This window comes from Nerophis ophidion, linkage group LG08, assembly GCF_033978795.1.
Source record: "Nerophis ophidion isolate RoL-2023_Sa linkage group LG08, RoL_Noph_v1.0, whole genome shotgun sequence".
Classification (NCBI taxonomy): Eukaryota; Metazoa; Chordata; class Actinopteri; order Syngnathiformes; family Syngnathidae; genus Nerophis; species Nerophis ophidion.
Window position 1 is genome coordinate 36639368 of NC_084618.1, and position 23721 is coordinate 36663088.

A 23721-nucleotide genomic window follows, 5' to 3' on the forward strand; every position below is an offset into this window, starting at 1 on the left:
GATCTGCCGCTTCTTTTCTTTCTCCTATGTCCCCCCCTCCCTTGTGGAGGGGGTCCGGTCCGATGACCATGGATGAAGTACTGGCTGTCCAGAGTCGAGACCCAGGATGGACCGCTCGTCGGGACCCAGGATGGACCGCTCGCCTGTATCGGTTGGGGACATCTCTACGCTGCTGATCCGCTTGAGATGGTTTCCTGTGGACGGGACTCTCGCTGCTGTCTTGGAGCCACTGTGGATTGAACTTTCGCAGTATCATGTTGGACCCGCTCGACATCCATTGCTTTCGGTCCCCTAGAGGGGGGGGGTTGCCCACATCTGAGGTCCTCTCCAAGGTTTCTCATAGTCAGCATTGTCGCTGGCGTCCCACTGAATGTGAATTCTCCCTGCCCACTGGGTGTGAGTTTTCCTTGCCCTTTTGTGGGTTCTTCCGAGGATGTTGTAGTCGTAATGATTTGTGCAGTCCTTTGAGACATTTGTGATTTGGGGCTATATAAATAAACATTGATTGATTGATTGATAGTTCTTCAAACATACTCTGCAATATGTGCCTTGCAAGAACCTTTTTTTAATATACAAGTAGGCTGGGCTTCTAGTGGTGTGGGGAGTGTGAGCTGTGGTGAAGCAAAGCTGCTCTCTTCTTTGTAATTATGGACTGCCAAAAATATCCCTTTGCAGAAGAAACGCCTGTAAACATTTCTCTCAGCGGCCCAACTTGTTTGTATCAGCGCTGCAACCGTTGTATGAGGATTATTGACATTTTATCCATCCACCACTTATTCCCTTCTGGGGTCGCGGGGGGGGGGCGCTAGCGCCTATCTCAGCTACAATCGGGCGGAAGGCGGGGTACACCCTGGACAAGTCGCCACCTCATCACAGGGCCAACACAGATAGACAGACAACATTCACACTCACACACTAGGGCCAATTTACTGTTGCCAATTAACCTATCCCCAGGTGCATGTCTTTGGAAGTGGGAGGAAGCCGGAGTACTTGGAAGGAACCCACGCATTCACGGGGAGGACATGCAAAGTCCACACAGAAAGATCCGCAGTCTGGGATTGAACCCAGGACTCCAGGACCTTCGTATTGTGAGGCAGACGCACTAACCCTTCTGCCACCGTGAAGCCCATTGACATTTTACTTATACTAAGTATTGAAATTGTACTTATACTTAAAAAAACAACCTAAGGTGACATTTAATATAAAACTTGATGGGCTACTTGTTGAACAGTTGGACAATGGCTTCTCAATAGCAACAAAAACTATGACGTAATCACACTAAAACGGACATCATTGTTTTGTCGATGCCTGCGTCAATGAGCGAGATTTCAGATGCAAAGTGAAAGCAAGCCTGGCCTTGCATTGCGAGAGGAGAGCTGTAATTAAGGAGGAGTCACAGAGCGAGCAGCCGCAACACTAACCAGCAACTCGCCCCTCAGAAAACCCACAACACCCATTCCCAATCTGTCCGATCCTCCACCGGAGCACTGATAGTCACCCTTTTCTTTGGATTGCGGTTGGGGTCGAAAAAGTGGACCAACGGGATTTTCTGCTGGATTTCTTCAGGGCAAGAACTTTTGACCCTTCGGTTCAAAACTTATGCAATTTCTATAAAATGACACAGAACTCCTTTAACTGTAACCTAAATGCACACCACTCAAATAGGTGCCAAGTCATCCATATTTGCCGGGTGTATGGGTCAATATACGCAAATAACCAGATTCTGTAATTACGTCACAAAACATTGGCATTAACAGTAGGGATGTTCCAATCCGTTCATTCATGAGTGGGATCACATGTAGTTGTTTTATCTTTACCTTTATGGGAATTGCTACTGACAGTTTAAAAATATTAAAAACTAGTTCCATATTCTCTTTAATTACACATAATTGTTTGAGCAAAACATAGTACACAATAATTTCAAAACATCTAACTATTACTCTTTTGAATCATTGCTGCCTTAAAGTTATACTGTGTGCAGGGACTTATTCCCTGTATACACACAACAAAAACATAAAAAATATTTTAAGAAAACGAAAATATCAATATAATTACTCTCGATGCGATCATATGATGATACAACCCTTGGTATTGACATCATCATTTTATAAAATAGATCCGCCCTTTACTCGCTTACATGTTGTGTAGTTGTTATATTATCCCCTCACTAACCCTTATATAAGGGCTGGGCGATTTTGGGTTTTATTAATATCTCAATATTGTTATGCCATATCGCGATATACGATATATATCTCGATATTTTCCCTTTGCCTTGAATGAACTCCTAATGCATATAATCACAGCAGTATGAAGATTCTATGTGTCTACATTAAAACATTCTTCTTCATACTGCATTAATATATGCTACTTTTAAACTTTCATGCAGAGAGGGATATCACAACTAAGTCAAATGACCAAAACTGTATTTATTAAATACTCTTCATTCTCTCGCGGGTGACTTTCTAAATGAAAGAACAAATTAGTAGTGCTCCTACCTTTTGTAGCAACACTTCTGCTGCATACATTGCATATTGCTGTTGTCTGCTGAATATTTTCCCACTTGAAGCCAAATCACCGCCAGATGATTGACCCCCTGCTGTTTTTTTGGGGCATTAATTGTTCTGCCTCCATTTGTGATCAGTTTCGGACCTTCTCTCTCTTGTAACGTCACTCGTACCGCTCCGCACCACCTGCCTCAGCTAATGTTAGCCATGCTGCTACCTCTCTGCACGGCGAGAGCGTATGACGCTGCACGCGCGACAGTATGTGACGTATGTAAGAAGGTGGGCTTGTTTTACGTCTCTGTTAGAAGAGACGAGAAGGAGTGAGAAACGCATGTAGTGTAATGCCCGCAGCTAAAAGCAACTGCGTGAAATAGTATACTCAAATATTACGATATAGTAATTTTCTATATCGCACAGAGGCAAACCTGCGATATATCGTTTATATCGCCCAGCCCTACCTTGTATACTTGTTAATTTCTTGTTAATAACTGTATACTTTCTGCTGTATTGCAGTTCCACCAACACTTTTTAAACTTCACAAAGAATATATTTCTTCCGTTTCAAGCTAGGGTAGCAGCGAGCATAGCTATTAGCTACCCATAAACCACATGAGCAATAAAGTTACAAAATGTATTTACTACATAAAATAAAAATAACTGCATCTGTCAGATTATCACCTGCTTTAACATCCCAACTTCTTTGTGGTTTAGGTAAAAAACACTTTTTATCATCGCATATACAACATGACACCAGAAGGTTGTCAAAATAAATGTCAAACACATCTCAAGGAACAAGCGTTGTAAGGTTGTTTTTGTCCTCTTTGAAGGTGGACGCGGACAAAGTAATTTTATTGTCCCTTAAGGACCGGATAAAATAACCGCTTTCAGAAAAAATAGACCAACTAATTGTTTTCATTCTGCTGAAAATTCACGGCTGGTGTATTGGAGTGTAATAGTGTCAAATGTGTAAAAACTAGGGGTGGGCAAATTAATGCGTTAATTACGAGTTAACTCATCAATCTATTAACGACGACAATTATTTTATCGCACATTTGCGTATGTTGTTTACATGCTTTTATTTTGTTAACGCCTTTTCTTAACAAGATGGCATCTCCCGGATGTACTTCGGCGTCGAGGGGCTCTTGGTAAAGATGGAACATTTGGCAAAAATACCGGACAATTCTGCAAATTTCATGGGTGGCTTACAGCGTGGTCACTCCGGGATCACTTACGACCGCAAGACAATTCTGAATGTGGATAGATCGGGCCGTTTTGGACTGAATGACGTGTGCTTGCTAGACCGGCTAGCTAGCATGGGAATACTTTGCCGGCTACATCCAGCGGCCTGTGAAGCAGCGGAGTATATGTGTTGTCTGTCTATTTATGAATAATGCAGACGAGGAGTGTTAGCTGAGTTCTTAACGTTTGCTTTCAGAGCGTGCATATCACAACATACAAGATGCTGTCATGGCGACACAACCTATACCGGGCTACCGCGCATGCTCGTCACTCCTGTTGCGTGCTGGGTAGGGTAGTTCTTTTTTTCCCTGGCTCATAACATCACAATATAGTACCATGTATATGCGTTCAGTTTATCAAAGCACCAAGCAAACAATCGGAAAATTCCCATCATATCAATTCCTAGATATGGTCATAATTATTTTAAGTGCACTACGCAGAATAAACACAACATTATTAATATTGCTACTTCGGATAATTTGATCAAAAATTCCCTAAAACAGCCCACTACCTATAATATAGTTTTTTTAAACATAAGATCCCTGATAAAAAAAATGTTCCTGCTGTTACCTCAGAAATTGCCTGTTCAGATGTTATGATTGTGGCTCAGATTTGTATGTAGATTATATTTATTTTCCACAACAAACAGGATAACTTAAATACCCTGGCAGTGGCAATAAGCTTAAATGTTTTTATTTACATTTTTTGAGTTGATTTTCATAAAATATGCTATTTAACTGCTACTGTTTAACAAGGACTGATTTAAATTGTGTTTGCACAACAAATGTCTTGGCGCTTTTGTTCATGTGGGAGAATATTCCAATAAAGGTGCACTACACACTACTTTAGAATTCATTATTGGGCTTTGCGTATACAATGCAGTTAATCGCGATTAATCAGAGAAATAGTGCGATTAACTTTGATTAAAATTTTTAATCGTTGCCCAGCCCTAGTAAAAATCAATGGTTACTAACATATTGAAATAAAATAAATGTGTAGAAAATATGCAAAAACAACTACATATTGTTCATAAAAGAGTGACAATTTGAATAAACTTTAAGACAACACTACTGCCCAACAATGTCTGGAAATTTCCCTGCGGGGGAGGAGAAGTCAGGGGGTCATGGTTCAAAGCGTGGTCGTAAAGTGAAATGAAAGCCAGAGGAAGCACAAACACCAACGCGGGTTTGCCAAACACAACAAACCCTGACCAGCTTAATTAAAAAGACAGAGGGCCTCCCCTCCTAGTGGCTTGTAGACCAAGAGACAATACTTGGAAGGGATGGTGGTACTACAGTGGGGTTATGATGATCAAAAATTATTCCCATCTGCCTACTATTTCATTGAAAACAGTCTTCAAATTGGGTCTCTGATTTATAGGACAGTTCACGCTGGTTCGGGGCACAAAGAGAGGCACCAGGCATCTCTTTTCAAGAGAGACGACATTGTCTAAACGACGTTATGGAGAAAGGCCACACGCAGGCTTTTACTGCATGGCCCACACACACAACCCTTTAAAACCAGCCTGTTTCCAAGTGCAGACGTGGATTTATTCAGAAGGGCTCAGGGATGCGACAGGCCACGTGTAAGCACAGCTGGTTCCCAACAGGGTTTGGACACATCCCTTTTCGCAAAGGATGAAGCCTTTCCAGAGGTAGCCAAGGTCCCCATGAATGTGACCCAGATGTGGCTTCAAAGAGGCCATTAAAACCCGAAAAAGTTGCTTTCAGGAGCTTTTAGTCTTCCGAAAACACTTTCTCTAATTTCTGCTCAAGTTGCAGCAAATAATAGTACCCTAACCGCAGGATGGAGGCGTCCTCAACCTGTAGAGCTCCTTTCTCAGTTCAACCTCCTAGCTGCCAGGATGACTCCAAGCTGTCTGCAGCAGTTTTTGCCCCTCTAGACAACTTAGTCATCCTTAAGATGTGCTGTGAGGAGTCTGGGGATCTGTATGTTAAATCCTTAGAAGAGTTAGACATATGAGGTGCATGGCTTTGTTGGGCTTTAGCCTTTAAGCATGGGGGATCCATTTTGAAGCCAGTGGCCAGTGAGTTAGCCTCGGCGATGTGGGCATCATCCCCTTAACCCTTTGTGAGTAGAATCGGATGATTTTGGAAGTTAACCTTTAAGACATCTTGCGAGGAGAATGGTTTCTCTCAAGTCCGAGATCAACTATGCAAGATATTCCTTTTTAGTTCTATTGTTGTCTATGGTTTGTAATCACAGGTTCTCTTACAAAAGGTTGTACAGCACCAAAAGGACAAAGCAAATGCCCCAAGAGGCTGGGACTCGGAGACTAAAAAGCTGCTGATCCACCCTTGCATCTAATCTGGTTTGTGCTTGGGACTCTAATTCTTGTATAATGCTCAAAATAGTACTTCAAATATTGAGTCGTCCAAGTAGGTTTACATTGAAGTAAAAGGATAATCAAACAAGTACAGTAAAGTAGTCCATACAAAGAATCCCTTATAGCAGGGGTCGGGAACCTTTTTGGCTGAGAGAGCCATGAAAGCCAAATATTTCAAAATGTATTTCCGTGAGAGCCATATAATATTTTTTTAACACTTACAACATGCATTTTTAAGACCAACATTTTTAAAGTAAAATAAGTCTCTTATTCTTTTTAATAACATTGTTATTCTAAAGCTAACCAATAATAAATATAATACTTCTTGAACAGGTGCGATAGAAAATGGATGATTGAATTAAAATGCATGAGAATGTTTTATAGTTTGAACGTTATTTTTAACACTGTGATTACCAGCGGAATTATTAATTACATATCGTGTTAAGCGATATCAGCTAAGATATATCTGAGAGCCAAATGCAGTCATTAAAAGAGCCACATCTGGCTCTAGAGCTATAGGTTCCTTACCCCTGCCTTATAGCATGCCATTTTTTGTCCGGTATACTATTTTAAACTATTTTACTTTATGCGTTTTGTGTTGAATTGAGTTGTTCAACCTCATTTACAATGAATGCCTTGTTATTGGATGACCCGACAATGATGCTGTACAGGAGTGCATACAAACTATATTTAGTCTCCGGTATTTTCACAAATTATGTTTTAAGTTCTTGTTAATATATCCAAGTTGTTGTATTGAACCTGTGGCTCTTTTGATGACTGCATCTGGCTGTCAGATAAATCTTAGCTGACATTGCTTAACACGATAAGTAATGAATAATTCCGCTGATAATCACGATGTTAAAAATAACGTTCAAAATATTTAAAAAAATAATGCATTTAAATCCATCCATTCGTTTTCTACCACACCTGTTCAAAAAATAATGTTATTAAAAAGAATTAGAGACTTATTATTGTCTTACTTAAAAAATGCACGCATTTAGTTGTATTCAGTGTTAAAAAATACAATATGGCTCTCACGGAAATACATTTCAAAATATTTGGCTTTCATGGCTCTCTCAGCCTAAAAGGTTCCCGACCCCTGCGATAGACACTCAATGGAATCTAGTCTAGCTCCCCCCCAATGTGTTTGAGAAGGGCGTCAAACTGTTTTTACACCTTTAAAGGCCTACTGAAATGAGATTTTATTATTTAAACGGGTATAGCAGGTCCATTCTATGTGTCATACTTGATCATTTCGCGGTATTGCCATTTTTTTGCGGAAAGGATTTAGTAGAGAACATCGTTAATATTTCATCAATGATATATTCACTATCAGACTGCGTGGTCGGTAGTAGTGGGTTTCAGTAGGCCTTTAAACTAAACGAAAATGCACAAAAAACGTATTCCTCAGTAGGAAAGTGCTAATAAGAACTAACAAATGCACGCAAGCATCTCTAATCACCGTCAGAAAAGGACAGAGAGTCAGTGCCTTCCAATGGCCGATAGAGGGGCGGATATGAGGAAGTAAGGCCTTCACTCTGCCGTGGTATGTGCGGCTGGCATGCAAGTTAATCATCCACTGGGAGGCTTCCAACATGCAAAAATGACAAAATATGACATTCACCCTGGAATGAATACAATCAGGAGGTTTCTAGACACACTGAGAGATTTATCCCTAAATCCACAGTGTCCCTAGGACTAAATCAGCTTCCCTTTGGCTGGGATGAAGTCCTGGCGCTAATTATTATCAGAGGTCAGGCTTTTAAACCTGCGGCTACCATGACTGAGCACTGGCATGTTGACATCCAGTGTGTGGACAGAAGTGCAAACACACAAACATTCTCAGAAGCCTTTTGGCTTTAGCACAGGAGAGGCCAGATGGAGAATGCACAAAAACACACTGGTTTTTCTAGTATGTGCCAGTGTACACTAAAAATGACTTGTTGGGGGGTTGGAAGAGACCCAAACACAGCAGAAGATAATAAGAGGAGAATCTATTTAACAAAAACAACCATGTTCCAAGACAAGTAGTGGAAATTCCAGCAAGAGGAAATTGTATGTCTTACCTGCGCTCTCGAGTTCTTTCCAAAAGGGAGGAAATAATAAATCCTGGTCCAGCAAACGTGTTCGTATCATCATTTAGACTCGGGTCATGGCTCCACTCATTGTTGACAATACCATGAAATAATACACTTGAATAAATTAGAAATGAATACCGAGGCAAACTGAGAAAACATTTATCGTTTCCTCTTGGCTTTCAGAGGTGGAAGGAACGGTTCACATTAAGGTCAAGCTCTTGCACACTCCTCAATGCACAACACACTTGGATGTGCATTTCATATTATGAAAAAAAGCAGTCATGCAATATTTCCCATGTGCTTCTCCAAGTCTTCTCTTTTTCTTAGAAAATTCCAGCATGCCACATTTGCCGTAGTTGTAATTTAACTGATTGTGAGCAGAGCGGCCCGTAAAACTGTCATCACACACAACGTTTGATCTCTGAGCAAATGGAGGCGCCAAGTTGTTGGGTAACAGCGGCGATCTGGCCGTCTGCAAGCATTTTTGGTTTAGCTTTAGCTGGCACTGCCCCTCTAAGTCACATGAAAATTCCAAAATTTTTTGTATTTTCTTTCAAGTAAGTCTCAGGTACCATAACAGTGTTTTCCAGCCTTCTTGCTGAAATTCAAGCCAGGGAAGACAGTGTTTTGTGTGTCTACTCTGTAGTTTAAATGCGGATGAGCTTTGTCTGTCCACAAGTGTGTCTCCAAGAAGGCTATTGTGCACTTTATACAGTTTTTACATAAACACTAACTGTGCACTTGTCCAACGCAATGTAGCTGACTGACAAATCAGTTAAAAGTCAGCCAAGTTAGGAGTTATTTCAAGATGCGTATTGATGCCTGCTTTTTTTTTTTCTTTTTACAAAGCTGTGATGTGATGGGCTTATACACAACATGGGGTCATCTAGTTAGAGGCGGGTCAGAGGTGGTATCATGTTTATGTAAAAGGAGTTTTTTTCTTCAGGATGTCAAACGTTTGAAACCTCAAAATGTAATCAGGAGTTTCTCTCTACTCAAAAATGGGGAAAACAATTAAAGGGGAACATTATCACAGTTTCAGAAGGGTTAGAACCAATAAAAATCAGTTTAGAGTGGCTTATTTTATTTTTCTAAGTTTTTTTCAAAATGTTATCCTTCATGGAATATCCCGAAAAAAAGCTTTAAAGTGCCTGATTTTCGCTATCTGTAAATCCACCGTCCATTTTCCTGTGACGTCATCTAATGATCCCAATACAAACAACATGGCGGATAGCACAGCAAGATATAGCGACATTGGCTCGAATTCAAACTCAGATTTCAGCGGCTTAAGCGATTCAACAGATTACGCATGTGTTGAAACGGATGGTTGGAGTATGGAGGCAGATAGCGAAAACTAAATTGAAGAAGAAACTGAAGCTATTGAGCGAATAGCTATTGAAGCTATTCAGCGATCGCCTTCTAACCAACGATTGCATCTTTTGACCAGACCACTGGAGCTACTTAAATCCGCCGATTGGTAAGTGTTTGTTTGGCATTAAATGTGGGTGGAGGGAAAGGCTGGATGCAAATATAGCTACAAATGTATATAAAGCTAGCCTATATAGCATGTTAGCATTGATTAGCAGGCAGTCATGCCGCAACCAAATGTCTGATTAGCACATAAGTCAATAAAATCAACAAAACTCACTTTGTGATTTCGTTGACTTTATCATTGGAAATGCATCTGCTTTGAGTGTCACAAAATATCCACACGTTTCTCTGTGCCATGTCTGTCTTAGCATTGCCGGTAAAATGTGCAGACCAAACGAGGGACTTTCGCATCTTTTGACACTGGAGCAACTTAAATCAGTCGATGGGTAAGTGTTTGTTTGGCATTAAATGTGGGTGGAGGGAAAGGCTGGATGCAAAAATAGCTACAAATGTACATACAGCTAGCCTAAATAGCATGTTAGCATCGACTAGCATGCCGTGCTAATCGATGCACACTCCACGTAAATCAACTTGAATCCGTCCCTGATCGTGTTGTTACACCCGCCGACAACACACCGACGAGGCATGATGTCTCCAAGGTATGGAAAACAGTCAAAAAAACGGAAAATAACAGAGCTGATTTGACTCGTTGTTTGTAATGTGTTTGAGAAAATGGCGGATTGACTACCTATGTGACGTCACAACGCGTGACATCATTGCTCTGAAAGCGAATAATAGAAAGGCGTTTAATTCGCCAAAATTCACCCATTTAGAGTTCAGAAATCGGTTAAAAAAATATGGTCTTTTTTCTGCAAAATCAAGGTATATATTGACACTAACATAGGTCTGGTGATAATGTTCCCCTAATTATAGAGTTTCTCTTATTTGGAGCTCATAAATCATTGTTGGAATGCCATTAAAGTCACTTTTGAATAGTAGTTGATAGTGCTGTGCAACATTCCAATATACATTGTAGTATTATATAATGTTTATTGAACGATATAACTATGGCTTGTATAATATTTTTACACCTTGGTGTGGCTATTTTAAAATAGTGGGGCGGACCTCCCTGGGAGCATTTTTACGTTCCTTATACAAACTTTACGGCAAGAACATTGCATAGACAAAAAGCACAATGAAGCTAAACCAACACAATACAAAGAATAATTGGTGCCATAAAAAGCAACTCTTTTGTTTGGATTTTAAAAAGTCGGTAGGTAGGCGGCAGGCTAAACTGCTAAAACATATAACCAATGAGTCCTTGCAAGCGACTTGAACACGTACAGTATATTCATCCATCCATCCATTTTCTACCACTTATTCCCTTTCGGGGTCGCGGGGGGCGCTGGCGCCTATCTCAGCTACAATCGGGCGGAAGGCGGGGTACACCCTGGACAAGTCGCCACCTCAACGCAGGGCCAACACAGATAGACAGATAACATTCACACTCACATTCACACAGTAGGGCCAATTTAGTGTTGCCAATCAACCTATCCCCAGGTGCATGTCTTTGGAAGTGGGAGGAAGCCGGAGTACCCGGAGGGAACCCACGCATTCACGGGGAGAACATGCAAACTCCACACAGAAAGATCCTCAGCCTGGAATTGAACCCAGGACTGCAGGACCTTTGTATTGTGAGGCAGACGCACTAACCCCTCTGCCACCGTGAAGCATTTACCATGAATTGATTAACGTGGACCCCGACTTAAACAAGTTGAAAATCTTATGCGGATGTTACCATTTAGTGGTCAGTTGTGCAGAATATGTACTTTACTGTGCAATATACTAATAAAAGTTTCAATCAATTCAATCAATCAATCGTTTCTATCACCTGAAGACACGACATGAAAAACAGTACACAGATGGTGTTGAATTGCAACGTAATACTAACATTGCCTCAAAACCACAACGAGATGAAAAGAAGCACACACCAAACAAGCCTAACAGACGTGTTGTCCAAAAGGTACCATCTATGGCAGTGGTTCTTAAATGAGGGTAGCACACACCAAACAAGCCTAACAGACGTGTTGTCCAAAAGGTACCATCTATGGCAGTGGTTCTTAAATGAGGGTACGCGTACCCCTGGGGGTACTTGAAGGTATGCCAAGAAGTATGTGAGATTTTTTTAAAATATTCTAAAAATGGCAACAATTCAAAAATTCTTTATAAATACAAACCCAATTTCCATATGAGTTGGGAAATTGTGTTAGATGTAAATATAAACGGAATACAATGATTTTGCACATCCTTTTAAACCCATATTCAGTGGAATATGCTAAAAAGACAACATATTTGATGTTCAAACTGATAAACATTTTTTTTTTTTTGCAAATAATCACTAACTTTAGAATTTGATGCCAGCAACGCGTAACAAAAAGTTGGGAAAGGTGGCAAAAAAAACTGATAAAGTTGAGAAATGCTCATCAAACACTTATTCGGAACATCCCACAGATGTGCAGGCTAATTGGGAACAGGTAGGTGCCATGATTTGGTATAAAAGCAGCTTCCATGAAATGCCAAGTAATTCACAAACAAAGGTGGGGTGAGGGTCACCAATTTGTAAGCAAATTCTCGAACAGTTTTAGAACAACATTTCTCAACAAGCTATTGCAAGGGATTTAGGGATTTTACCTTCTACGGTACGTAAACTCCTCAAAAGGTTCAGAGAATCTGGAGAAATCACTGCACGTAAGCGATGATATTACAGACCGTTGATCCCTCAGGTGGTACTCCATCAAAAACAGACATCAGTGTGTAAAAGATATAACCACACGGGCTCAGGATCACTTCATAAAACCACTGTCAGTAATTACAGTTGGTTGCTACATCTGTAAGTGCAAGTTAAAACTCTGCTATGCAAAGCAAAACCCATTTATCAACACCAAGGAACGCTGCTGGCTTCGCTGGGCCCTAGCTCATCTAAGATGGACTGATGCAAAGTGGAAAGGTGTTCTGTGGTCTGACGAGTCCACATTTCAAAATATATTGGGAAACTGTAAACGTGGTGTCCTCTGGAACGAACAGGAAAACAACCATCCGGATTGTTATAGGCCCAAAGTTCAAAAGCAAGCATCTGTGATGGTATGGGGGTGTATTAGTGCCCAAGGCATGGGTAACTTACACATCTGTGAAGGCACCATTAATGCTGAATGGTCCATACAAGTTTTGAAGCAACATATGTTGTCATCCAAGCAACATTATCATGGACGCCCCTGCTTATTTCAGCAAGACAATGCCAAGCCACGTGTTACAACAGCGTGGTTTCGTTGTACAAGAGTGCGGGTACTTTCCTGGCCCGCCTGCAGTCCAGACCTTTCTACCATCAAAAATGTGTGGCGCATTATGAAGCGTAAAATACGACAGCGGAGACCTCGGACTGTTGAACGACTAAAGCTTTACATAAAACAAGAATGGGAAAGAATTCCACTTTCAAAGCTTCAACAATTAGTTTCCTCAGTTCCCAAATGTTTATTGAATGTTAAAATAAATATCTTGTCTTTGTAGTGCATTCAATTGAATATGGGTTGAAAAAGATTTGCAAACCATTGTATTCCGTTTATATTTACATCTAAAACAATTTACCAACTCATATGGAAACCAGGTTTGTGTATATATATATATATATATATATATATATACACAAAAGATATGCAAAATTGGCATTTATTTCGTGTGTGTAAAAATGCAATTTAAAGAAAAACAATATTATATTGCAATATCCTTATCAGGATATACAATTACCTATACCGGAATATATATTGTTATCCATATCACACAAAACTAGTGGACATCTGGCCGCCTCGCTTTTACAGGCAAACATTTTCTCCCTTAAACCTTGGCCTTCCTGCTTGTTTGCTTAAAACTTCTGCCTTTTCTTTCGTCTTTGCCGAAAGTTTAGTCTGTGTGCAAGAGAGCAGCAGGCAAAACAAGGCTGTATGTTTTGCTTGGACAAACATTATTTGCAAACGGAGGGTGTAAATCACCTACTATGCTTTGAAGGGCATCTGTTTAACGCAGCGTGGGCTGATCAACATTGAAGGCTCCTGTCAAAGTTGTCCAAAATGTCCATTAACAGATGAACAGGTTTGAAGTCATTCTTTTGACAACGCAAACAAATTATTTTGAAAACTCAAAGCGCCTATTGTTGTCATCCTGTCGACGACAAAAATAGGCGCTATCTTCGGTCTGATTACCTGACAAGATTTAACTTACGGTATGGTCAGTTCAAGCAGCTATCTGTAAGGTATGAGAATACTTAATTGAAGTAAAACTAGGTGGAATGCAGTTTGGAAATGCTGTAGAGTTGGGAAATGTGTGCTTAAAATAGGTTTGTTTGAATATGCAAGCTGTATTCTTATGTCCAAACCTCAGATTTCCTTAAAGGGGGTTTTGGCAGTTCCCAAGGAGTTTTGGTGTGGTTTACTTTTTGGTCTTTACAGTATGTAGCGCAGGGAAACAGGCTGCTGACAAGTGGATCTGAGTTAGATTAGGGATCAGTTTCCTGTTCAACTAATCTTTTGCCTACAAATAAACAAATGGAGCCTTCCCTCGGTCAGAGCCATGTCCTAATTTGCAGGATGAAGCTACAGCATAGCACTATAAATGGGACAATTAGGACGTCATCAAACAACCGACCCACATCACCACCAGTGCACTGCTCATCTCGTTGCGTCAAGGTGTATTGATAGGAATAAATCCATAGAACCCCGTCAGTTCCACTCCTAAAAAAACACTGAATGAACATAAAAACAATTACCATATTTTATGGACTATAGAGCACACTGGCACATAAACCGCATATATTAGCCGCACCGGACTATAAGCCGCAGATATACATATGCTGTGAAATTAGTTCTTTACATAGAATGATTTTGTAAATGTTTATTTACATACCTTAATGGTTTCTAAACAGTGCCTCAAACAAAACTAAATTCTTTGTCATGGACACACTAGCTGTGGAAGCTAGCTCTCCAGTCAGCTAAACAGACTTAATAACCGCACGATACATTTTGGTAAATTTATTGAGAAATTTGTGAAACTGAAACAATGCAAAAAGAATGATGTTGTAAGTTAATAATACTAACACGGAAACTTGTTAACATGTTAGCATATTAGCTAATGCTAATGACGCTATCTTAATTACATTACGATAGCATGTACAATTATGCATGAAAGCACTCCTACAGACATCACACATGGGACGGTTTAGTAACAATGAATTGTTTTAGTTGAATTGTAAAACCTACAAACTTTGTTTGGCGCGATAAATGAAGAAACCATAAGAGTAGAAACACTATAGACAACTAGAAGGCGGAACGGCACTTGTACTTCTAGTTGAAGGCATTAAACAGAAGGAAATACTGTGGACATAAACCCGCGGCGGGCAATTCGTCCAAATGATGGCGCAATACCACAAACAATTACACACCTTTTTAGTGTCTGTGGGTGTTTTATAAAAAAAAACTACTTGTTGAATACGAATCATTATGGCTGTTATCGAACAAAAATCCATAATTGAACCTTACCGTTTCATAAGCCACAAGGTTTAAGCATAAGAAAAAAGTAGCAGCTTATAGTACGGAAAATACGGCATCAGCCATTTCTGTTGTACCTCATAGTCTCTGTGGTTGACTGACATCTGCAGCATTAGGCAAACTTAATGGAGCGTCATTAATGAAATCGTTAAGAAATACCCAAGACCTGCTGGACCTGTTTTGATGACACAGATGCCAACGTTGGTTTAAAATATCTTTTTAGAGGGCTCATCTGATGCAAAAATACTAAGTCTTAAGGCAGTTATATAAAACAACCGGTTTTGTATTGATATAAAATATTTCAAATAGCATCTCTGATTTGTTGGATCTGTACCAGATAGGCATGATCTTATTAACCTGATGTTCATTTCTGCTTGTGTATGAATGTACTTAAAATGTTTTTTTTCCTCCAACTTAACACCCCATGACATCTCAAAGAAGACACCTGATGAGGACTTCTTTAGCTTGTACCGTGTGATCATCCCGCTTAAAAAGAGGCTGACATGCCTTCATTGTCCTCCTCCATTATTCCTTCATCGTTCCCCAGAGGGAGAGCAATAGGTATCCTCAGCGTACACGTGGACGACTGATCCCTCAAACAATGGCGAGCTAAGTCAGGACAATGGTGTCCGGTTGATAAAAGGAGGCATAAAAGTGTGCGAAGACGGGAACGGTCTAGAGGTAATTGTGCAGCTGGTAGAGCTCGAAAGGTTTTATTTTGCTTCTATCTATCAACTTTCAGGTATGTTTCCTCCACATTTGCAAAAAGGAAAGCAGATGCTGTAAAATGCATGTCAGGCCAGTTGGTAACATTTCATAAAAATACACCTAACTTTAATGGCGCCCCATATTGGTTTGTACTGAAGCTGCTTTTTTTTTTTAAAGATGCCTTCAAAATTATATCATCCTCATCATCATCATCATCATCATCATCATCATCATCATCATCATCAGACAAATGGTCAATGACTTTTGGACAATTATTTGCTAAGTAAGTAAGGCGTTTTAAATGACGACTGCCATTGTCAGCCAATCTTCCTCAAATGTTACACGTGCTTGTCAACCCCCTAAAAAGGTGGGTACTAAATTTCATTATGATTTTGCTAAACACCCTCAAGTTCCAGTGTCTCAGAAATTTCAAGTAAATTTGACTCTTTAGGTTTGATAACAGTAGGGGTGCATGTTCTGCCATATTTCCTTCCCTTTGGAAGCAGCAGTTCAGGAGTTACTTGTTTTCTAGCCCTTTTAGGCTCCATTGTCAGAGAAAAGGACACCATTTTTTAAAAAAAAATCGCTCTACAGTTAAACACAATGTTCCTTTATGTGTCTTTCTACTGTACTGTATATAGTCGTGTGTGTGTGAGGTCTTCAAAGCAGGTGGTCCACAGACACCCGATTGCTCGATCCTGGTCATCTGTGCTAGCGTTGCAGTGGCGCTGGCTGGCACAGACAATACATTAGCAACAACACTGACACTTAAGGGTACTCACACCCACACAAAAGTCTTTGTCTAATGGTTAACAATCAACTGCAGTGACGGCTGAAGATCATGTAGCATCACCACATCTGTGTTTTTTTTTTTTTTTAATGTCACTTGGAAATAAAACAAGATGACAAAGAATGGCTATGCAAAGAGTGCAAGCGCTTTTTTTTTTAAAACACATTCTAAATTAGGGCTGGGCGATATATTGCTATACACGATAAATCGCCGGATTGTCTCTGTGTGGTAGAGAAGATGACTATATCGTAATATTCGAGTATACGTTCTCACGCAGTTGCTTTTAGCTGCGAGCATTACATTACAGGCTCTTCTCCCTCTTTCCTGTTTCTTCTTCTCAGAGACAGCAAGCGCACCTTCTTACATACGTCACATACGTATACGCCTTCGTGGAGCAGAGAGGCAGCGGCATGGCTAACGTTAGCTATCATGCTAGCAGAGCTGTGCGAGTGGTAATACGAGAGAAAGAAGGTGCGAATGAAGGAAGAAGTAATTCCCAAGAAAAACAGCAGTGGGTCCATCGTCTGGCGGTGGTTTGGCTTCAAGTGGGAATATGTCGAACAGAAAACCACAATAAGCCAAGCATGAGGAAAAAGTGTTGCAAAAAAAGTAGCATTATTGCTAATATGTAGCAGCATTTAAAAAGTCACCCGCTAGAGAATGAAGAGTGCTTACTCTGAATGTCAACATCTCCATTCGGTGCCACACCAACAAAATACAGAGGCAACCATTTCCACATCAATAACGTATGAAACAAATAGTCAACAACAGAATTTAATAACGTCCGTAGTAACCTACCACATAGCGAAGGATGAACACTATTCGATTTTCTATTATGCAGCTCATTTTTATTTGACACTTAAATGTCTCCGACAATCTTGCACTTTCTGTTTTGGAAATGACATGAAAGTTTGTGCCATTGCTTATTAACTGTTTAATATATACAGTTTTGGTCAATTGACTTAGTTGTGATTTCCTTCTCTGGATGAAAGTTTAAAATGAGCATATATTAATGCAGTATGAACAAGAATGTTTTAATGTACACACATTGAATCATCATACTGCTGTGATTATATGTATCAAGTGTTAATTCAAGGCCAAGGCAAAATATCGTGATATATATCGTGAATCGCGATACGGCCTAAAAATATTGAGATATTAAAAAAAGGCCATATCGCCCAGCCCTATTCTAAATACATCAATTAACCTAAATTTAAGTCCGCTTACAGCAGAGGCAATGGGAGCTCCACTATTCCGCCTATAAAATCCGATAAATAACCATTTAAAAAGCGACACCTATACCCCAATTACATTTTGTGACTTGAATATTAACCAAGTATTGGTCATAGTGTTATTATAAGCGCTAACGCAGACAAACTATTTATAGCGGAGACCTGATCACTTCCGCGTGTGCCTATGTTTGCATCACCGAGTGGTCTGCTGCTTCCTCACTTCACTTCCAAGTTTATTCTAGATAATGCCTCTCACACAAAAATTAGACGGCTGAGGAGATCATCCAACAAGTTGGGACACTTTGACAGCCCTTTAGAATCTGGACCAGGCGAGAACACCACCAAAAGCACTTGTCTGACTTTCTTCATGTTTCGAATTGGCTACAGTTGTCTTAAGGTTGTTCTGTCATTAGTTACCCAAAACACAACCCAATGCCTTGTATACTTTTTAAGTACCTAATAAAAACTGCAAGGTGGCAGCCGGACGGCAATTGCAACTGCAGCATGAGGCGCACACAATGCTCATCATTACACAAGCAAGCAGAATTCCAAGGAAGGATGGTGTGTTGGGATGAACATGAATAGTCAAGACCTCATTAGCATACGCATTGGCTGACTATCTAGGTATTAAGCGACCAAGAGCACTTCCCACTCGGGCCACTGAGGTACCGTCTTTATCCAAACGGAGGGCGGTCGGCGAGGAGTCTTTTCTTTTCATGCCGATCTTTTGTCTCGGAGTAATGTCTGGTATGCCGGGATACAAGCTTTGCTCAATGACCTGATTTCTATGGCCTCTGTCTGTGTGTGTGTGTGTCCGTGTGTGTGTGTGTGTGTGTGTGTGTGTGTGTGTGTGCCTGCAAGCCCTTCCTTTGGATAAGACAGAGGGCTTACCCAGGCAGACAGACACTGGTCGAGACACATCCAGCCAATCAGACGGCAGTAAACACAAGAAGCCTTATATGAGGTAAACAAAAAAGGCCTGGCCTTCCAGCAGCGGGAAGAGGCACATAATTAGATTAGGAAATATTCTCCACAGCACTTACCAGCCTAGATGCATTTATTGTAATAAAAAGTCATTTGTAAAAGGTTTACATCTTGTCTGACAACAGAAAATCAATATTTATCCAAGAGATAATCTAGTTGAAGACATTGAAAGGATCAAAGTCCAACATCCTACCTTGTCTCTGGATGAAAACCCTAAGCAGGGGGTGTGCAGTCGACACAGCCTTGCAGAAGTTGTCGTCGTTGTTGATGGGCAGCAGGTCGCCGTGGACGTCGGCATACCCGATCATCACTTCCATGTTGGCAATGCGGTGGATGTGAAGGATGAGCTTGTAGAACTCCTCGAACTTTCCGGGCTTGAGCCGGTCCACTGAGAAGCGGCGAAATTCTGCCCCATACTGAGAAAGAAAACACTTATTAGAGAGGAGAGTTGGCAAATGTATTCACCTTGGTACCAAAACAACTTTTTTAGCATTGTATAGCTTAGCATCGCACCTACAATCTATTGCTAACCCATTAAAAATAAAACATCCTAATTCTGAGTTCTAATTTGAAATTATTATTGCTAGGTTTTCACATGATATTATATACACATTATAATCCATATAGAAAGGCGTGTCAAACTCATCTTAGATCAGGTGCCACATGAAGAAAAATCTACTCCAAAATGGGCTGGACTGGTGAAATATCAGCATGATAACTTAAAAAAATAAAGACAACTTCAAATTGTTTTCTTTGTTTAAAAATAATACAAGCACATTCTGAAAATGTACAAATTATAATGTTGGAATTTTTTCACACCTACATGTTGCGGTTAAAAGTATTCTATCTTTATTTGTCGTTATTTATACTTTCTGAATAATTTATGTGATAATGTTCATCTGTCAACTCATTGGTGTTAATTTTCAATCTTAGACTTAGACAAACTTTAATGATCCACAAGGGAAACACAGTAGCTCAGTTACAATGATGGAGAGTGTAGGATGGAAATCTATCAAGATAAAAATATTCTATCAAAATCTAAATACAGGATGTTATTTATGTCGTTTGCTCATTTTCCTCAAATGGGGCACTAACATCATATGTTTTTGTTTTTTACATACGTAGCATAATCTACAATGATACAAATAATTGCTATTGTGACATCTAGTGGACACATTTAGAACAGCAGTTTCTTTCATTTAAAAGTTTCGGCTCATTTTTACACTTAGCAAACTCAACCCGCGGGCCGTATGTTTGACACCCTGATATAGAGAATGCTGTGCTGATTTAGCGCGAAGGCATTTTTGGTGAAATTATGCTTGAACTGAACTGGGAATTTGATGAACTAGGATTATGCTCATTTTGTTAAACTAGATTAGCAAAAAGATAGCTCATTATGAAGCTATCCATTTTATTTCATTCTTACTAAGCTACCTCATGGCCAGGGCTGCAAAGCATCAGCTTTGAGTGACAGTCACACAATTTAACCCTTTCTAACACCACATACCAGACTTGACATTTCTCCCGCACGTATTTCCCCACTCACTACTCTGTAATAAAAAATTGTTATGATAATAAACTTTGGCACTCGCAGCTTGCCGTGACTGACCAAGCAGACCAATCTCATTAGTCCCCTGAGCCTAAATCTAACCAACCATGAAAGGCACCACACATTACAAACCAATCAGAAGTACTGTAAAGCGGGTCTTGCCTGAGGTTTGGCGAGGCCTTTGTTGCAAAGAGGACAGCAACGGCGGGCGGCTGCGCCCGTCAAGTGTCACTGCTACAATCCGTGAGCACATCAACTTAAATCTTTAGGTGGTAAGGCATATAGAGGCGGTATATCATCAAGTACTACTCAATTGCCAAGGAGAAAATTAAGAGCTTTGGATAGATAATAGATGTAAATAAAAAAAATAAAACTTAAATTGATATTATTATACCAATTCCTGGCATGCTGGAGGGGATGCAGAACAATGCAAACATGTACATGCAATTATTAAATAGTTGAAGTTTAAATCATTATTAGATAGAAAACTGTACTGAGGAAAAGTATTAAAAAAAATACAGATGCGTATAAAACAAAAACTTCAGCCGTTATTCCACAATAAAACAGTTTTAAATAAAATTAAAAACATTTTCGGGGGTAACAATAGCAATTTACATAGCAATTATTTCAACACAGACTAATACAATAAGTTAAGTTGTGTGCTCTTATAGCTTCAGAAACAAGATGTGGAGAGGTGGAGCCAACGGTCCGACAGAGCGGCAGGGCACGCTGGAGCCCGGCCTAAGATGGCGGCGAGGAAGCGGAGAATGCGAGCGAGCGGCAAGGTGGGGCGTGCCGGGAGCGACGCCACAATCGAGATCAGGTGCGTGGATCGGGCACCTGGACACAATTTATTAATCCTTTTGCACTGTTAAAAGGGACGGCAGCTGTGAACGTGAGGAGGAGTGGTGGAGAAACAAGTAAGAGAGCGACAGCGAGGGGCAGAGGCAAAAGACGTGGACGTCTGAAAAGCGACACGGAGGAGCGAGCAGCGAGAGCGACGGAAGCTGAAAAGCAACCCGCAAAAGACTTTCTTGATAGAAAAATAAAGAAGTCTACACCTGCTCAAAGATGTCCCTGTTTGGTGGTCCATTGAACCCGCACGACGGCTTGAGTCCGTCACACAAGACATGATTTAATAAATGAAATAGTTCCAAACATTTTTTAAATAAATAAAGCTTAATGTGGGGTAAGTATAGGGCTGGGCGATATATCGATATAAACGATATATCACAGGTTTGTCTCTGTGCGATATAGAAAATGACTAGATCGTAATATTCGATTATATGTTCTCACACAGTTGCTTTTAGCTGCGTGCATTACACTACAGGCGTTTCTCACTCCTCCTCGTCTCTCATTCTCACAGAAACATAAAACAAGCCCGCCTTCTTACATATGTCACATACTGTCACGCGTCTAGCGTCATACGCTCTCGCCGAGAGCTAACGTTAGCATGGCTAACGTTAGCTGAGGCAGGTCGAGTTGCTTTTAGCTGCGAGCATCACACAACAGGCGTTTGTCACTCCTCCTCATCTCTCATTCTCACAGAGACGGAAACTAAGCCCACCTTCTTACATACGTCACATACTGTCGCACGTCTAGCGTCTTACGCTCTTGCCGATCAGAGAGGTACCAGCATGGCTGACGTTAGCTGAGCCAGGTCAAGCGGAGCTTGTGACAATACGAGAGAGAATGTGCAAAACTGATCACAAATGGAGGAAGAGCAATAAATGCCCAAAATAAAGAGCAGGGGATCCATCATCTGGCGGTGGTTTGGCTTCATGCGGGAAGAAATTCAGCACAGAACAGCAATATGAAAAGTATGCAGCAGAAGTCTTACTACAAAAAGATAGCAACACTACTAATTTGTTCTTTCATTTAAAAAGTCACCCGCGAGAGAATGAAGAGTATTTAATAAATACAGTTTTGGTCAATTGACTTTGTTGTGATTTTCCTCTGCATGAAAGTTTAAAAGAAGCATATATTAATGCAGTATGAAGAAGAATGTTTTAATGTAGACACAGAATCATCATACTGCTGTGATTATATGCATCAAGTGTTCATTCAAGGCTAAGGAGAAATATCGTAATATATATCGTATATCGCAATATGGCATAACAATATTGCGATATTAATAAAAGCAATATCACCCAGCCCTAGGTAAGTATGTGGTAAAGTCAATAAAACAAATTGCAGGATGATTGGAATAAATAAATAAAATATAAGCAGTAACAATGTCCAGAGGAGTGTAGCAGTAAAATAGAGGAGGCAATATTGGGGAAAAAGAAAATAGCCTTACTAGAATGAGGTTAGGACATACATGTTATAACTTATTGAAATTAATTGGGAAATAGGGTAAACACAGAAAATGTAGAGCTTGTATGAATACTAGAGGTTAAAATCTTTGGGAATCTCACAATTTGATTGCAATTACGTAGCTAGGATTCCACCACAAATCCATTATTAATGCATCTTTACATTTATGCATATTGATGCAGTTTAACATTTATTTTTGTTTTACTAAATAAGCATTCATCACTTTAAAAACAGTGTATTTGTAATAAGAACAATTTTAATTAATTCCCATTACATTATTTTAAATAATAGACATGTGTGCAAAACTGGAACATGCGTGCCCTAAAATAAAAAGGAGTAGGTCAGCTCTCTCGGTGCGGTAGCTCGCTGCAGTCAGCTAAGCTTAGAACTGTCTACATTACTCTACTTGCAAAAAAAAAATAATAATAATCGATTATTGACGTTTATTAACTATTTTAGATTCGCCCATGTTAGAATTGCAAAGCATATAAAAATCGATTATTTTATTAACATATATTAATTAACATTAATATATATCAACATGGACTTGGAGAAGGCATTCGACCGTGTCCCTCGGGAAGTCCTGTGGGGAATGCTCAGAGAGTATGGGGTATCGGACTGTCTTATTGTGGCGGTCCGCTCCCTGTACGATCAGTGCCAGTGCTTGGTCCGCATTGCCGGCAGTAAGTCGAACACATTTCCAGTGAGGGTTGGACTCCGCCAAGGCTGTCCTTTGTCACCGATTCTGTTCATAACTTTTATGGACAGAATTTCTAGGCGCAGTCAAGGCGTTGAGGGGTTCCAGTTTGGTAATCGCAGGATTAGGTCTCTGCTTTTTGCAGATGATGTGGTCCTGATGGCTTCATCTGACCGGGATCTTCAGCTCTCGCTGGATCGGTTCGCAGCCGAGTGTGAAGCGACCGGAATGAGAATCAGCACCTCCAAGTCCGAGTCCATGGTTCTCACCCGGAAAAGGCTGGAATGCCATCTCCGGGTTGGGGAGGAGACCC

The 23721-nt window shown here is 40.3% G+C and overlaps 1 protein-coding gene across 2 annotated transcripts in view; it reads right to left on the reverse strand.

The window, feature by feature from the left end:
• pard6gb (par-6 family cell polarity regulator gamma b) overlaps window positions 1-23721 on the reverse strand; it is a 72887-nt gene that overhangs the window by 33963 nt on the left and 15203 nt on the right. For both annotated transcript variants that reach the window (XM_061908460.1, XM_061908459.1), the window contains exon 2: window positions 19040-19262. In XM_061908460.1, the coding sequence (XP_061764444.1) occupies window positions 19040-19262 (223 nt within the window). The remainder of the gene's footprint in view (window positions 1-19039; window positions 19263-23721) is intronic.